Source organism: Apodemus sylvaticus, chromosome 22 (genome assembly GCF_947179515.1).
Source record: "Apodemus sylvaticus chromosome 22, mApoSyl1.1, whole genome shotgun sequence".
Classification (NCBI taxonomy): domain Eukaryota; kingdom Metazoa; phylum Chordata; class Mammalia; order Rodentia; family Muridae; genus Apodemus; species Apodemus sylvaticus.
Window position 1 is genome coordinate 46,729,540 of NC_067493.1, and position 17,230 is coordinate 46,746,769.

Sequence of the window (17,230 nt, forward strand, 5' to 3'; positions counted from 1 at the left end):
CACAAGTAACTAAAGATACAGACAAATGGAACTTGAATCAAAGTTCCAAACTATTGAGCTCAACAGGATCCTATGAGCAAAATACACAAAATATGAGAAAGGCTTTGCAAATGACACATCTGCCAAGTGTCTAGCGGCCAGAATATATAAAAAGCTCTTATAATTCAACAACAAACGTAGCAGAAGCACAACTTGGTCTTCATGCAGTTCTCCCAACAACTGGAGTGGGCTGCCTCAGGGGAAGAGGATGTGCCTAGTTCTGCAGAGACTTGTTGTCCCAAGGTAGGTTGGTATCTGGGGCGCATCTCCCTTCTCAGAGAACTGGACTCTGTGTGGGTAACTGGGAGGTGAGGGGGCCTGCAGTCAGGATGTCAAGTGAATAAATAAATAAATTAATGGAAAAAAATTCAACAACAAGAAGGAAAATGGCTTCAGCCACCTGAAAAATGGTCAACTCACTCGGCATGGTGGTGACACCTCTAACCCAGGACTCAGGAGGCAGATGCAGACAGATCTCTGTGAGTTCAAGGCTAACCTGGTCTACAGAGTGAGTTCCAGGACAGCTGGGGATGCACAGAGCGACCCTGTCTTGAATCTTCCTCGCCCCTCCACAGAAAAGAAAGAAAAATGGACCAAGTCTAAATGGCTGTTTGGAGAAGATGTGTAAGTGGCCAAGTGCAAAGCAGCTCACCATCTTAAAGGGAAATACAGGCACAGTGAGATGCCACGGCCCAGCCCCTGGGAGGGCAAAGGCAAGTGTTGGTGAAGTGTGGAAGAAAACACGCAGGCCTTCTCCAGGTCCCACGTGACTCAGAGGCTCCACCCTGAGGGATATGATAAGCAAGAAAAATGACAACTTGGGTCCACATTAGAAATATCCACATGGCCGGGCGGTGGTGGCGCACGCCTGTAATCCCAGCGCTCTGGGAGGCAGAGGCAGGTGGATCTCTGAGTTCGAGGCCAGCCTGGTCTACAGAGTGAGTTCCAGGACAGCCAGGGCTACACAGAGAAACTCTGTCTCCAAAAAACCAAATCCAAAAAACCAAAAAAAAAAAAGAAAAAAAAAAAGAAAAAAGAAATATCCACATGGCTGTTCTTGGCAACAGTGTTCAGTCAGAGCTACAAGCTAGAAACAACACAAATATCCACTGGATGATGAGGATCTGTACCCAAAGGGAATATTACTCAGCCATAAAAAAGGAATGGACTATGCGTGGATGTGACACCATGGGTGAATGTTGAAGGTGCTGTGTTACGTGAAGGAAGCCGGATATGAAGGGGTAACTATTGTTTGACTCCACTTACATGGGCAGTGGGGAGCTGGGGAGGGGTGGACTTAGGAACGTGCTAAGTGAAAGCAGCCAGATGTTCCGGAAGGCTGAATTATCCACTCTAGGACTCGATTATATGGAGTACCTAGAACAAGCAAGTCAGTGAAGACAGAGAGTGGATTAGATTAGTCCAGAAGCTGGGGGCAGGGAGACTTAGCAAAGGAGGAAAGTCACTGCTACAGGCACATCTTTCAGGGCGATAAAGCATTGCAGAGACCCAGCTCATGGCTATGAAACTGTACACGCAGACTCACAAGCACCTTTCATTCTTTGAAAGGATTTGATGGAGCCCCGGTAGTAGGGGACTCCTACCTTCCCAGGACAGGGAGTCAAGCCAGGAGGACTTAGGTTTAAGGCCCGCTTGGGAGAGAAAATGAGCCATGGGGCCAGCCTAGGCTACACAGTGAGGTCAGCCTGGACTACACAGTGAGGCTGTCTCAAAAAGACAAAACAATCATAAAGAGAAAAATAAGCCCCACCCTTCAATACATAAAAGGTACAGTGTTGTGTAAGCTTTTTCTCAAAAATGTTTTAATTCAATGTTTAACATAAGCAGCGACATTTATTACATTTTAAGTACCAGCCTGAAATTGCCAAAAATTCAAATCACCCCACACCCACCCTCCAAATTCTTGACCAAGAGCTTTCCCGGCAAAGACAGGCTCTCCTCTCTTCGAGACACGTTATGAACACACACAGGACTGTGGACACCTTGATGTGACGCTGCCCACGGCTCTGCAGGGGAGGCAACGGCCCAGGCTCCTCTCACTGCCCAGGCCCCGAGAGACTCTTGTTCATGAACTGTCTCTTCACAAAGCAAGTCCACCACTGTCAAAGGCACAAGACAGAGCGTGCGCTCAGGGTCAGGGCACACAGGGCACCGCACAGTGCAGGGGGCCAGCGATCCAACTTCATTATGATAAACAAGTGTAAACAGCTGGCCCCTCCCACTAAACTCAAAGGTGACCCCACGAAGCAGGGACACGGGCCCACCCGGCCCTGCACGGGCGTGAGGCTCGCATCCACCCACAGGCAGGAAGGCCTGTGAGGCAGACACGGCCGCATGCCTGTGTACTGCAGATCTAGAGGCCAGGATAGAAGGAGCTAAGGTCACCTGTGGCCACAAAGCCAGCTCAAGCCCAGCTCGGGCCACTGTCCCAACCTCCCCAGCCAAGGGGCCCTGGCATGGACTGAACACACACAGATTGCTCCCTGTGCCTGTTCCTTACTTGACGCCACAGAGCAGCCATTTACACAGCATTTACAGTGTACCTAGGTGTGGGTAACCTGGGGGACTTCAAAGCCCACAGAGATGCACACAGGTCGTATTCAACTGCCATGCCATTTCACAGCAGGGACCGACGGCCTCAGACTGCGGCTGTATGGCCACCAAGGAATGGCTGACTACACGTCCCATCCATGAACCCTGCTCATGACGGAGACGGAGGCAGGCACTAAACGCTATGCTAGCCATTGTCTTCCCGTCAGGATGGTGACCGCTCTCCACAGCTGGCCTCAGTGGTTTAAAAGGCAAAGGACCGAGCTCCGATTAAACAGGCAGAAGGGGCGCCTCACCTTGCTGGGCTTATCATTCTGAGGGTCAAAGACTTTCTCACAGAGCCTCAGTCCGGTCTCTTGCCTGAGCTGCTGCAGATACGCCCGCATCATTTCTGCAATACAAGGAAATCTGTGCGGGAAGGAATCCTAAACACGCACGCGTGCGCGAGGTCTGTCTGACACTGACCTTGGCAAAGGATCAACACACACACACACACACACAGAAAGCGCGTGCACTCGCAGGAGCTGCGTCTCTCCTTCCACTGTGTGGGTCCCAGGAATCACACCCAGACTATCAGGCTTGCGTTGGGGCCTTTACCAGCTGAGCCGCCTTGTTGCCGCAGAATGGTTTTCTAACGACATTCACTCTGGCTCAGCAGTCTCTGCACGTGACACTTGTCAGCAAGCTCTCTTGTGAAAGTAAGGCAACACACGTGTGCTGAGCTCCAGTCAGCGGGCTGGGGAGGTGGTTCAGAGGACCAAGAGCCTACCATGCATGAGAACTGGAGATAGAACCTTCGGCACCCACATAACCGTAGAGTGGGCAGGGCGGCTGGCCCTAGGAGGCAGGGGCAGGGATCCCGGAGCCGGCCGGCCGGTTACACCAGCTCCATCTGTGAGCTCCAGGTTCAGAGAAAGCCTGGCTCAATACGCAATGTGGACAGTGACCCGACACCAACCTCTGGCCTCGGAGTACACATGCACACAAGTACACTCACACACAATTGACTTGCCCACGCCACAAACACTAATACCAATCAAGGCAAAACAAAACCACCAGTGGGCGGAAGGTGAGTCGGAGAAGCTGGACATGACATGGCGCCAGAGCCTTACAATCTCAGCACCTAGGGAGCTGGGGCAGGAGAACCGTGAGTTCAAGACCAGTCTGGACCACAGAGAGAGATCGTGTTTAGGAAACAACCCAAAAACCAACACCAAGAGTAAGAGAGAGACGGGACGGCCACACATGGATAGAAGCATGGGCACACACACACAAACACACACACACACACACACAGAGGCGCGCGCGCGCGCTTCCAGTCCTGTTCTTACCATCCTCCTGTTTGCTCGCAGGTTTAGCATAAATGGCATTGAGAGGGAAGCCAGGCTCTCCGGGGATGGGAAAGTTGGTGATCCCTAGCGTGTACATTTCCTTCTCACCTTGGCTCTTGGAGCTGCACTAAAATCAAAGGACATAGTTGATAAGAAAACAGGAGACTAGCCGGGCGGGGGTGGCGCACGCCTGAAATCCTAGCACTTGGGAAGCAGAGGCAGGCAGATTTCTGAGTTCGAGGCCAGCCTGGTCTACAGAGTGAGTTCCAGGACAGCCAGGGCTACACAGAGAAACCCTGTCTCGAAAAAAAACAAATCCAAAAAAACAAAAACAAAAACAAAAAACAACCCCCCCCCCAAAAAAAGAAAAAAAAAACATGAGAATAATTCCTGAACTGCAACCCCTCACTGCATGCAGTTGCCAGGAGTGTGTGTGTGTATGTGTGTGTTCTATGAGTGCCCGTCTGCAGTGCGTGAACCTGCAGCCCTCTTAGCCCACTGCTCCCAAGAAATAAGCCCAGAGAAACTACCGCTCTCAGGGGAGAAAGCAGTGGAACACAGAGTTAAAATACTAAAAACGAAGCTTGCCACATAGGCACACATTTCTCTTCATAAATGCACACAATCATATCTTTTAATTTTTTTTTTTGAGACAGAGTCTTAATATATAGCTTATGCTGTCCTTGAACTGGTGACATAAGCCAGGCTGGCCTTGAACTTACAGAGATCCACCTGCTTCTGCCTCCTGAGTGCTGGGATTAGAGGTGGGCGCCTCTACCCAACGGTTGGCTCTTACTAGTTAAAATTCTGAAGCAGTGGCGAATGTGGACTCCAGAGTCAGCTCTGTGAAAGAGCTGAGGCCTGGACACGGGGAGACCCTGGCATGCTGTACTGCTGGCCACCGCTCTCAGGGGAGAAAGCAGACTCCCACCTGCGCATCTAACAGCTCCCAGGCTTCTGCCTCCCGGTCAGTCCCCGAAGGGTTCAGAGACACCCTTAGCTTGTGCCCAGGTCTTGGCAGACCTGGGCGGCTGTGAGGGGCAGCCTCTCCCTCTCCGCCGTCCTCGTGTGAGGAGCCACGTCCCATTACCTTTTGGAGTTTCTTGAGACACTCAGAAATATAGAGTGTGATGTAGATCAAGGTCCTGTCCGCTTCATTCTACAGGGGAGAAGAAAACAACACAAGGGCCACGTGAGGGGATCCCTCACAGCACCTCTGCCTCCTGGTCCGCTGCCATCCAAAGGGTGCTGTTTCCCCAAACCCAGCCGCGGCTGCCCCGCCCCGCCCACAGCGGAGAGCTGGGGTCACCACAGGGCGGCTCATTTTAAAAACTCTTTTTCCCTGGAGCGTCTCTGAGAACAGACACAGGCCTTCCTTGGCAGTAGAAGAAGCCACTGCACACGTGGTGAATTCTGGGAGAGTTCTACAGGCCCAACATCCCCACCAACCAGAACCGAAGACAGTGGGTGACTGCTGATCAAATGTCACCTGCACCCCAGTTTTACAGTTTTATTTATTATTATTTATTTAAGCACACTGTAGCTGTCTTCAGACACACCAGAAAACAGCATCAGATCCCATTACAGATGGTTGTGAGCCACCATGTGGTTGCTGAGATTTGAACTCAGGACCTCTGGAAGAGCAGTCGGTGCTCTAACCGCTGAGCCATCTCTCCAGCCCCCCAGTTTTACGGTTACAGTAAAAAAAGATCACACGTGCCTCTGCTCTCTGCTTGTTTCTGAGAAAGGGTCTCTGCTCCACAGCCCTGACTGGCCTCTCCTTCAAGCCTCTGGCTCCTCACAGGCGAGCCCTGCCTCTAGCCTGCCCCTGTCACACCTTGCAGACACAGCACAGGCCGGCTGTTGGTCCACATCCTGATGGACCCGGGGCCGAAGGTGAAGCCACAGTTTACACAGCGTCAAGAGCAGTCCTTGCCCTGTCTGTGCCTGGCTCAGCGCAGCAGCTCGGGAGATGTCTGTGGTACCATCTGTCCCCCCATGGCCAGGCCCTCTACCCTCCCACTCACCACCCTCCTCACAGGGAGGGAAGGGAGCCGAGGTCCAGGGAAGGACCAGGGCACTCACGGTTCCCTCACCTCCATCCCAGGTCCACAGCACGGCAGTGCGGCAGACCACCTGACCGGCTTAGGACCAGACGTGGTCCAGATGCAGGAGCAATCTGGACTTGGGGACGTCTGCACAGACGTCAGCAGTTAAACACCCTGAATCAGAAGCACTCCAAAAGCCAGTCTGCCGTTCAGTCCTGAATGTTTCAGGATTGTCTGTCTTAAGAGTGGGGGAGGGAGGCCATTGTTCTTGAAACACACTCTCAGCGTGGAACTCACAACCATCCCCGACTCAGCTTCCCAAGTGCTGAGATGACAGCAATTGATTTTCAATATCCAACCTGCATCCGAAAAATGAATGGGAGGCTGAGGCAGGAGGATTACCCCAAGTAATCCAGACCAGTTCTGCCAATAAAACAAATTCCAGCCAGGTGGTGGTGGCACACGCCTGTAATCCCAGCACTCTGGGAGGCAGAGGCAGGTGGATTTCTGAGTTCGAGGCCAGCCTGGTCTACAGAGTGAGTTCCAGGACAGCCAGGGTTATACAGATAAACCCTGTCTCGAAGAAAACCAAATCTAAAACCAAATTCCAGCCAGGGCTAATAGCAAAACCCTGTCCCAAATCAAACAAGCAGCCCGTGAGACTTCTGACCGGTTCTCCACGACCGTGGGTCTGGTACGCCATGGGGGCTTAATCAACACAGAATAAGTAGAGATGGGTCTGACAAGGCCGGAGGATAATAAGTTGCTTGGGCTTTGTGGCTAATGACCAGTTGTGACTGGTCAGCCACTGCTGAGTGTGAACACAGACGCAGTGAATGTGGTAACACACTGGCATGGCTGCGCTCCAGTGAAGCTGATTTGCAAACACCGGCAGTGCACAGCAGTAAAGAACACAGAAGAGGAAGAAGACAAAGGAGGGGAGGGGCGAGGAGAGGGCTGAGCGGTTCAGAGCGGCCGCCTCTGCAGTGGACCAGGTTTGTCCCAGAACACACATGGCAGCCGACAGTCATTTGAGTTGTAGGGGATTTAACTCCCTCTTCTGGCCCCTAAGGGCGCTGAATACACGGAATGCATATACACACACACACACACTACATTTTTGTTTGTTTTGGTTTTTGGTTTTTTGAGATAAGGTTCCTCTGTGTAGTCCTGGCTATCCTGAAACTACCTTTGTAGAGCAGGCTAGCTCTGAACTCACAGAGATCCCCCTGCCTCTGCCTCCTGAGTGCTGGGATTAAGGGTGTGTGCCGCCACGCCCAGCCTACAATAAATAATCTGAAATAAAGAAAGCAAGATAGCAAGCAGGAAAGAAAAGGAGGAGGAAAGGAAGGAAGGAAGGAAAAGAAGCTCACACAGCACCCCTCAGGGTCTCTTCTCACATCCAGTTACTTCACCAGTTAGCCCTCACAGCAACCTTGCCTTCCAGGCAGATTTTTATCCCCATCTGAAAACCAAGCATTCCCTGGAAGTTACCTTAATTTCATAGTTCTTGAAGAAGACATTGGCCTTGAAATAATAGATGGCTTCATCCACAATGTCCGTGTCTTTCGCTAAGCGGGAAACAAGAGAAGACAGAGACCGTCACTAAAGGCACACCTCACACCCAGAGGCTGTGAGCACGGGTGTCCAAGCCCAATTATCCGGAGATCTAGGACTTGGATAAAGGAAACCAGGGAAACAGCTGCAGGCTCTCGGCTGGGTTCAGTTCCTGGGGATCTGGCGCCCTCTGCTGGGCTCCCAGGGCACCGCGCAGCACACATTCGGGCAGTGGTGGGGCACAGCTTTAATCCCAGCACTCTGGAGGCAGAGGCAGGTAGATGTCTTGGTTGGAGGCCAGCCTGGTCTACAGAGCGAGTTTCCAGACAGCCAGAGCTACACAAGGGAACCCTGTCTTGAAAACCAAAAGCAAGCCGGGCGGTGGTGGCGCACGCCTATAATCCCAGCACTCTGGGAGGCAGAGGCAGGTGGATTTCTGAGTTTGAAGCCAGCCTGGTCTACAGAGTGAGTTCCAGGATAGCCAGGGCTACACAGAAAAAAACTAAATCAAAAAAAAAAAAAAAAGAAAAGAAAAAGAAAAAACAAAAAACCCCAACCAAACGGAACCCTTATGTGTGTGTCTGTAAGTATGCCACAAGTGTGCAGATGTCCACAGAGGTCAGAGGGCATCAGATCCCTTGGAGCTGGAGTTACAGGTGATTGTGAGGGCAGTGTAGGTGCTGAGAAGAGGCAGGAAGTGCTCTTACCCTCCGAGCCACCCCTTCAGCCCGAACACAGTGTAACCAAGTGTCCCATATAATTCTATTTGAACCCCCACACTTGTCATTTCAGGAGACTTGCTCAAATTATTTAGGAACATTGGGGACATTTCCTTCTTTTTATGAAAACTGTGGCTTAAATCCAGCGTGTTCTAAGTCGCTACAAACTGAGGGAAGCCAGAGCACTGTATGACAGACACACATCTCGTTACACAATTTCTTTGGCAGTCTGTTCTCTCTTTTTCATTTGGAAAGGTCAGACTTCTGGGTTTGACGAGCTGCAGCTGGCTACACAGCTGCCACCGTTCTCGAAATGTGCGGCCTCACAGCGGCCCTGCGGCCACGGCAGCTCCCTCACAGCCTCGCTGCTGCCTCTGCTGAGGGTCCCGTCGGAACTCTACCTTCCTGCTCTCAGCATCCAACTCCTAAGAAAAGGAAACTTCTCCCCAGAACCCAAAGGAGACGGCGGAGGAGCGGAGACCTAGACAGAGCCTGGCACACAGAGGCATGGAAAGCTATCTGCACAGCAAAAGGGATTTCTCTACAGCCGAGGCTTGAACCCAGGGCCTCACAAATGCTCTACGCAAGCTCTGTCACGGGGCTGCACCTCTGCCTCAGACCTCAGCTCAGCTCGCGACAAGGACATCTACTCCAACAGTTCCAGCCTCTCTGGGAGGAGGAAAAGCCACCCTCGAGTGCTCAGTTTCCCACGGTCTCATTCTCCTTGCAGACTCAGCCCAAAGGTGGCCGGTGCGCTCATTCTGGGACGGCTGTGTCTTCTAGCGCAATGTGCTTTCTGTAGCCGTGGGCAGGGCTCACTGGCCAACGCTTTTCCCTCTGGCCTGTAACTTTTAAGTACTGCTGTTCTCCTCAAGTCTGTCTTTTTCCATCTGTTCCCTCTTCTCAGAATCAAGCAAGCCCTGTGGTGACTTGCCAAATCTATTCAGTTTACTTATATTTCAACCGGTGTTGCAAACAAATTCATTTAAGAGGAAGTCAAGTGAAAGAATCTGTCAGAGGAAGGAGGGGCGGGCAGAGAAGAGGTCACAGGTGGGAATCGTAACTGTGTGCTTGGAGACCATGACTACAACTCGGGCCAGACATTCCCAGGGGCTGGGTGCCGTGTCTGCAACAACAGAAAGGACACTGGTGGCGGAGCATCTCAAGATATGTCAGTACTGGAAAAGGGGATTCGGGAACAGTGAAAAATTGCCTCAGAAATCAAATGTGGGCTCTGGAGTGCAGCTGAGGGCAGAGTAGACACCGCCCTGATGACTACAAACAGTAACAATGGGTTGGAAAGGTGTGTGACCCCAAAACTCTCAGACCAGACTGGGAAACAAAGCTGTGATCAGATATCAAAAAATCAAAACAGCTGGGCATGGCAGTTGTAATTAATATACACACCTTTAATCCCAGCACTCGGGAGGTAGAGGCAGGCAGCATCTCTGTGGGTTCAAGGTCAGCCTGGCCTACAGTGTGAGTTCCAGGACAGCTAGGGCCACACAGAGAAACCCTGTTTACACACGCACACACATACACAAATTAAACAAAAAAACCACCAACTACCAATCAATAAATGGACTACTGAACAGATACTTATCAAAATAAGAAACACAAATGGTCTATAACTATTTTAAAAGTGTTCAACATCCCAGTCCCAGGGATACACATTTAAACTGCTCTGAGACACTCCCTCACCTCCGTCAGAAGGCCCATCATTAGGAGGTGTAGTGGCCAGCCAAGGCTAGACAGGAAGACCCCATCTTTAAAAAAAAAAAACAACAATGACGTCATGGGCTGGAAAGAGGGCTCAGCGGTTAGGAGCACTGGCTGCTTTGCAGAGGACCTGAGTTCAGTTCCCAGCACCTACATGGTGGCTCAGAACCATGTGTAACACCAGTTTTAGGAACTCCAGTGCCCTCTTTGACTTCTCTGGAGACCAAGCACAAATATGATATATATATATACATCCTGGCAGGCAAACATTCACACACACAAAATCAAAATAAATTCTTTTATATTTTTGGTTTTTTGAGGCAGGGTTTCTTTGTGTAGCCCTGGCTCCCCTGGAACTGACTTTGTAGACCAGGCTAGCCTCAAACTCACAGAGATTCGCTAGCCTCTGCCTCCTGAGTGCTGGGATAAAAGGTGTGCCCCATAACTGCCCAACTTAAAAAGAATAAAAAAAACCAAGGCTGCTGTTTTAAAAACCTGACAACAAGTGACAGGGAGGCTGTGGGGAAAGGGAACCCTGATTTGCTGGCGGCAATCAGTGAATTACCACAGCCACTGTGGGAATCAGTTTGGAGGGTCCTCAAATGGTTAAAAAAAAAAAGAATTACCATCTAATGCAGCTATTTTACTCCTGGGCAAACACCCAAAGGCCTCCTATCCTGCCACAGTCTTATTTACACATCTGCGTTTATTGCTACTTCATTTAGATAGCAAGGACAAGGAACCTAGCTACTTGTCCATCAACAGATAAACAGATGATGAAAACGTTGTTACATACAGACGGAGCATCATTCAGCTGCAAAGGTAAAGGAAATTGGGCTTTTAAAAAAGATTTATTTATTTTTATGTGCATTGGTGTATTGCTGCATGAATGTCTGTGTGAAGACGTCAGATCCCCTGGAACTGGACTTACAGACGGCTATAGGCTGCCGTGTGGGTGCTGGGACTCTGCTCTCTGGGAGCAGCCAGTACGCTAAGCTACGAACCATCTCTTCAGCCTCCTGATAGCGAAATCATGGAATGTGCAGGAAAGAGGGCGACCATGCAAAGTGAACCATCGAGGGGATCCAAACTCTAGACAGGAAAGAACACGGCTTTCCCCGTGTGAGGACCCCAGCCTGTGACACCCTCATGGAAGCAGGTGTATGTGTGTGCACTGAATAACATCTGTGAAGAACACCAAGGACCAGGAACCTCAGCGAGAGAGAAGGACAGACAGCAGCTCATAGGCCTCCAGGACGTAAAGCTACTTTCCCCATTTTTCAGCTCTGTCTTTGGTTAAAGCGTGAAACGCCAGCAGAGCCCCACGGCCTCGGCTGGGTACTGTAACCACCCACCCAGAAGGTCCCGGAGGCTGACAGAGCTGGAGTGGCTTCCTTAAACCAGCTGGGTTTTTTTGTTTTGTTTTCTTTTAAAAGGCAAAATTAAAAAAGAAAGAAAACAAAACGAGCCACCACCGAAAACCAAACAAGTTAAAATAAGGAACAAGCAAACAACAAAAACCACTAAGAGAGCAAAGAAAGTTCAGAAAAGCAAAAGTTTTGAGTAGGAGGGAGACTTGGGGTTGCGGCGTGGGGGGTGGAGGGGGGACATTCTTGGGAGCCCAGCATGGGGCAAGCAGAAGCAGCAGCAGCAGGAGCACCGCAAATGACCTCGGCTTGGTCTGAACTCTAGGCCCACCAGGGTTTCAGAGAGAGATTTTCTTACGCTGGGGTTCGGTGGGAAACCGACAGGGGGCGCTGTGGAGATGGCTCAGCGGGCAAGCATGCTTGCAGAGAAAGCTCCACTACCCGAGTTCGGATCCTGGGGGCTCACGTAAGGTCTGACCTGGTTTATTATCTTCTTACCACCAACTGTGCACCGCGGCTCACCTGGGCTCTCGCTCACTAATCAGAATCAAAAGCACGTGGCTTTTTTTTTTTTTTAAGTTGACCAAGGAAGTAATAGCAAGGTTCATTTTCCTTCTGTTTTTGCAGACAGGTTTCTCCCTTGAACTACCAGACTCCAGCCACCTCCTACCTCAGCCTCCTAGGTACTGCCCTCAACACATTTCCTCTTTTTTGGAGACAGACTTTTACGTTGCCCAGGTTGGCCTGGAACTTGCTGAGACCGTCTTTGAACTTTGGCTCTTCTTGCCTCCTTCCAAGTGCTAGGATTACAGCCGTGAGCCACCGCACGTGGCTCTCAGTGTACTAGGGGCACGGGACCCAGGGTCTCCCGCGTGCCAAGCAAGGTCGCTACCCACGGGGCCACGCCCACAGCCCGCAGTTCCTTCCAGCTCAGGCAAAGGTCCTGGAGGGGTTCGAACCCAGTTTCCTGTGGGTAAAGTGTGACAGGAAACCGGGTGATGGTGCCTCAAGCTAAGCTCTTCCCTGCTCTCAGTCTGAGGTCGGCTCTGAACCCAAACAAAAGACTTACTCTCCCGAGGGGCGGGTCCTTTGAACTGGCTTCGGATGGGCAGCAGCGCCATGTTGCCGAGGAGCTTGGTGTCGGGGTCCATCAGAGAAGAGTGATAAGCCTGCGGGGCCAGCCCAGGGAAGAGAGAGAGCAAGTGTCAGCAGGAGACAAGGCTAGCCTCCCAAAGGAAAATACCCTCAGGACCAACCGGGAGGACAGGGCTGGCAGCAGCCATAGGAGCCAGTGCCTGAGTCAAGAGAGCCAAAGGCTGGATTCTGAGACTGTCACCTGGTTGGTTGGCACAGCCGTTCCCTCAAACTAGACGGACACGCAAAACAAAGGCAGGCAGCACCTAAAACCTCATCATTTAAAAAAAAAGTTCACTTTACCGCTGTCTCTTACTACATTTTTCTTTCTTTTTTTTGGGGAGGGCGGGGTGGAGGTTCAAGACAGGGTTTCTCTGTGTAGCCCTGACCGTCCTGGAACTCAAGGTGTAGACCAGATTGGCCTCGAACTCAGAAATCTGCCTGCCTCTGCCTCCCAAGTGCTGGGATTAAAGGGGTGTGCCACTATGCTTGTCTTTATTATTTATGTTTTTAAACAAATACAAAGTTATTTGTATTTTATGTACGCTGCCTGAATGCACGTCTGTGTGAGGGTGTGGGATCCCTTGAAACGGGTGGGTGCTGGGAATTGAACCCAGGCTTGCTGAAAGAGCAGCCGGTGATCTTAACTGCTGAGCTGAGCCATCCCTCCAGTCAGGCCCTGTCTATGATATATTCTCTGTCTCTCTCTGTCTCTGTCTCTGTCTCTGTCTCTCTCTCTCTCTCTCTCTCTCTCTCACACACACACACACAGTTTCTGTGAGACCAGTTTTCCTATTCTGTGGTGTGTGTTTGTGAATCTGGGTGGCCATGTAGGAATGTCAGAAGCCACCATCAAGTGATTTCCTCAGTTGCTGTCACTGAACCTGACATTCAGCACCTGGACAGACAGGCGGCCAGCGAGCCCGTCTTTGCCTCTCCAGCACTGGGCTTACAGACAGACGCTACCAACCTGGTCTCACTGCAGCCCTGGCTGGCCTGGGCCTCCCCAGGCCGACCAAGCTGACCCCAGGCTTAGAGATCCAGCATGTGCCTCCTGGAACCATAGCCTTAGGCTAGCCGTGCAGTATGGAGGGCTGTTTCCTCCGGTTCTGCGTTCAGTGACGTGAGCAAGCGGTTAGCAGGCACATTCCGCTCCAGACACAAGAAACAGGCTTCCCACCCCTTCCCACCCTCCAGCAAACCAGGACCCAAGCTCTAGTTCTGAGATCCACCACTTCCTGTCTTTATGAGCAGAGCATGATTCTTCCTTGAACCTGTTTCGTTTCCCCACCCCACCCCCTTCAACCACAACACGTAGCCCAGGCTGGCCTCTCACTTATCTGTAGGAGAGGATGACCTTGAACTTCTCACCCTCCTGCCTCTACCTCCCCAGTGCTGGGGTGACTGGTCTAGATAACCACAGTCCTGGCGACTAAACCTAGGGCTTCAGGCATGCTAGGCAAGTGCTCTGTCAGTTAAGCTCTACTCCGGTCCCCGCCAGCCTGTTTCTAAAAGTGCAACATGAACAAGACACACGACACCTTTGGTGAGTAGGATAAGCTAAAGAGAAGGAACTGTATTGATGGACAATTTTATATGCTGGTTTCTATGTCTCCTGTGAATGAAACTGTTTGTTCATTCATTCATTCATTCATTCAATGGCTGTTCAGCTCCTTTTCTGTGTAAGATACAATGAATGACAGTGTGATTTTTTTTTTAATGACTAAAAAAATATCTTGGGGCTGGAGAGATGGCTCAGCGGTTAAGAGCACTGACTGATCTTCCAAAGGTCCTGAGTTCAAATCCCAGCAACCATATGGTGGCTCACAACCATCCGTAATGAGATCTGATGCCCTCTTCTAGGGTGTCTGAAGACGGCTTACATGTAATAAATCTTTTTTTTTTTTTTTTTTTTTTTTGGTATTTTTCGAGACAGGGTTTCTCTGTGTAGCCCTGGAACTCACTCTGTAGACCAGGCTGGCCTCGAACTCAGAAATCTGCCTGTCTCTGCCTCCCAAGTGCTGGGACTAAAGGCGCGGCCACCACTGCCCAGCGTCACCCCTTTTCAAAAATAAGAAAGATGTGGGAATACAGCTCAGTGGTAGAGCATCTAGGTAGCATGCCACGAGGCCCTGGGTTCAATTCCCCACTGCTGCCCAAACACACACAGCTCAAAGCTATGCCTGCTCTCCTGTTCATTACTAATAAGCCTTATCTATGCCAGCCTCTTGCCCACATCCTGGGTCCCCTGTTACCCCAACCCGTCACCAGGCACTGGTTTATTTTCTTTTTTTGCACATGATAATGAATGCGTGTGTGTGTGTGTGTGTGTGTGTGTGTGTAAGGACAGAGGTTAATGTTGGGTGTCTTCCTCAAGTGCCTCTAGTTGTGTGTGTGTAGTATTCATGTGTGGTGTGTACATGTGTGCATGTAGGTATGTATGTGCATGTCTACAGGTGGAGGCCATAGGTCTCTTTCTTATCTGCTTTGCACCGTGTATTTTTCGGCAAGGAGCCTCAGGGAACTCTGTACATCCCTAGCTCTGAAATTGCAGACACCAGTTGCCTTCCCTGTCTGTTTTACTTGGGTGCTAGGCACCCAAACTCAGGTCCTCAGAGAGAGAGAGAGAGAGAGAGAGAGAGAGAGAGAGAGCGAGGGAGAGAGACAGTGTCTCTCACTGAACCCAGAGAGAAGAGAGAGAGAGAGAGAGAGAGAGAGAGAGAGAGAGAGACAGTGTCTCTCACTGAACCCAGAACTTGCTGACTTTTGGCAAGGCTGGTCAGCCAATAAGCTCAGAGGATCTGCCTGTCCTTTGCCTCCTCAGAGCTGGGGTCATAAGCATCAGCTGCTGTACCCCGTAACCCCACCTCCTGCACAAGCTCTTTCCCCAGCCTCCTCACCCCCGTCCCCGGCCCATTTCTTGGGAGACAGACTTTACAGCTATGTAGCCCAGGCTGGCCTAGAACTCACCACTACATAGTCCACACTGGCCTGAAATTTGCAATCCTCCTGCCTTGGCCTTCGAGTGTTGGGATGAGAGTTAATTGCCACCAGGGGTAGGCTAGCTGCCATCTATCTACTTTCGTCACAGCATCTGTTAAGATCTGAAGCTACTTCCTATTTATATTTACATGGTTATTGTCTACCCGTTAAAATATAAGCTCCTTGGGTGGGCCTTAGTCGCTGCTGGTTCACAGTGAGCGTTCAGGAACACTTGTCCGATGTAGGCAGACGTTATTCATGTGTCCCTTTACTAATCTGCAATCAGCATCCATTTCCTCCCACTCGGATGCACATGAAAAATGAAACTCCTGGAAACCAGCGCTGACTCGGCGGCGGTCTGGGAGTCGGGTGGGAGTGACAGCAGGAGGGCGAAGGAAGGGTCCGTCAGGGTCGTGAAGTCTGACAGGTGACTAGAAGCAGGCCGACCCACTCCCTGGGGCGGAGGAGGAAGTGGAAATGACAAGGGGGAAGAGAAAAAGGAGAAGCCGGACCCAGGATTTAAAAATAGATTAAAAGCCACCGTTCCTAGGTTCGAGGCTCTAGGGTGGGATCTGGAAACACTGCAGGACTGGGGGGGGGGGGGGAGCAGCGGGGCGATTGAGCCGGTGCTGGGGGCAAAGGCTAGGGACCAGGGCGGAGGTTTCCTTCTCCCAGGCCTTCTCCTGCCTCCCCTCAGGCCCTCGCCCGCTCGGCTCCCCGCCCTTGGGATTCGAAGCCTTACCGGCATCTTGACGGTGTCCGGATTCGATCCAGAGAAGCTGAATCCAGAGAGCGTAGCGTTTCCGGCGAACTAACCAGGGTGGAGTGGGCGGAAGTAAGCCGGAAGAGGCGGGCCAAGAGAATAAACGCACTTCCGGTCCCGCTTCCGCTGTTTGCTACCGCTGCGCTGATAGCAAGGGACGCCAGGGGGCGCGCCAGCATTAAGCTCTGAGTGTGGAGCATGCGTAGAACGCGTTCAGAGAAAAAGGGCTGGAAGTCCCTCTCAAGTGCTCAATAATCAACTCCCGTTTTTTGCTCTTTCCCAGGCTTCAGCTGCAAGCCCGATACCACTCAGTTGCCTGATTTACCCTTCTGCTATGTCCAGGTGTATACTTTTACCACAGTGCAAGTGGAGCAGGTCAGATCTTACTTTGGAGCCCAGGCTGGTCCCTGCAATATCTGGCTTGTACCCCAGTTCTTACATGACCGCTGAGGAGGCAAGTTCTGGGTTTGACTCCTAGGTCAACATGACTACCTGTATTATTCTGGGCAACTTAATTTACCTCTCTGTGCCTCTGTTCCTCACCTAACTATAGAGACGGCAGTACTTACCACGAGTCTCTCGGGATAAACTCAGTCTTCAGAAACTCTTACACACTGAGCCATCTCGGTGGCCATTATTTTTATCTTTCAATCTTTGTTTTGTCGTCTTATGTAGACCAGGCTGGCATATACATATGTACGAATATGAACTTATCTGCCTCCACTTGTATTCAGGAATTACAGCTGTGTGCTCATCACACCTGTTAGTTTTATTTTTGCCTATTTTGCTTAGTTTTATGATGCCCATTGTGGTGTTTCTGTCTCCCTATCTTCCTTGTCATGTTAAGACAGTCAGGTACCAGCACAGGGTTAAAGGGCAGAAAGGCCCGGGCCTACCCCTTGACCGGTCTGTCACCCACTAAATGTGTGTCATCTATCATTCCTAATCTTTCAATAAGGTATGGCGCATGTCTTCCCCAACCATGGCAAGGACGAATTGG

At 51.0% G+C, this 17,230-nt stretch overlaps 1 protein-coding gene across 1 annotated transcript; it reads right to left on the minus strand.

The window, feature by feature from the left end:
• Positions 1 to 1,835: 1,835 nt before the first annotated feature.
• Arpc3 (actin related protein 2/3 complex subunit 3) lies at positions 1,836 to 16,327 on the minus strand. The gene is made up of 7 exons (XM_052168037.1): positions 16,210 to 16,327; positions 12,421 to 12,520; positions 7,484 to 7,560; positions 5,032 to 5,100; positions 3,942 to 4,068; positions 2,907 to 3,001; positions 1,836 to 2,159 (listed from the first exon to the last, which is right to left on the minus strand). The coding sequence occupies exons 1-7, from the start codon at positions 16,213 to 16,215 to the stop codon at positions 2,097 to 2,099; spliced, it is 537 nt and encodes a 178-aa protein (XP_052023997.1). The 5' UTR covers positions 16,216 to 16,327; the 3' UTR covers positions 1,836 to 2,096.
• Between the last annotated feature and the right edge of the window lie 903 nt (positions 16,328 to 17,230).

What these genes read in the sequence shown, in the direction of transcription:
- Arpc3 (XM_052168037.1), bottom strand. An exon ending in TCAAGAACTATGAAATTAAG is followed by an intron (nt 5,101 to 7,483) that starts GTAACTTCCAGG and finishes TCTCCCCTGTAG; the next exon opens with AATGAAGCGGACAGGACCTT. An exon ending in TGCGAGCAAACAGGAGGATG is followed by an intron (nt 3,002 to 3,941) that starts GTAAGAACAGGA and finishes CTTGTATTGCAG; the next exon opens with AAATGATGCGGGCGTATCTG.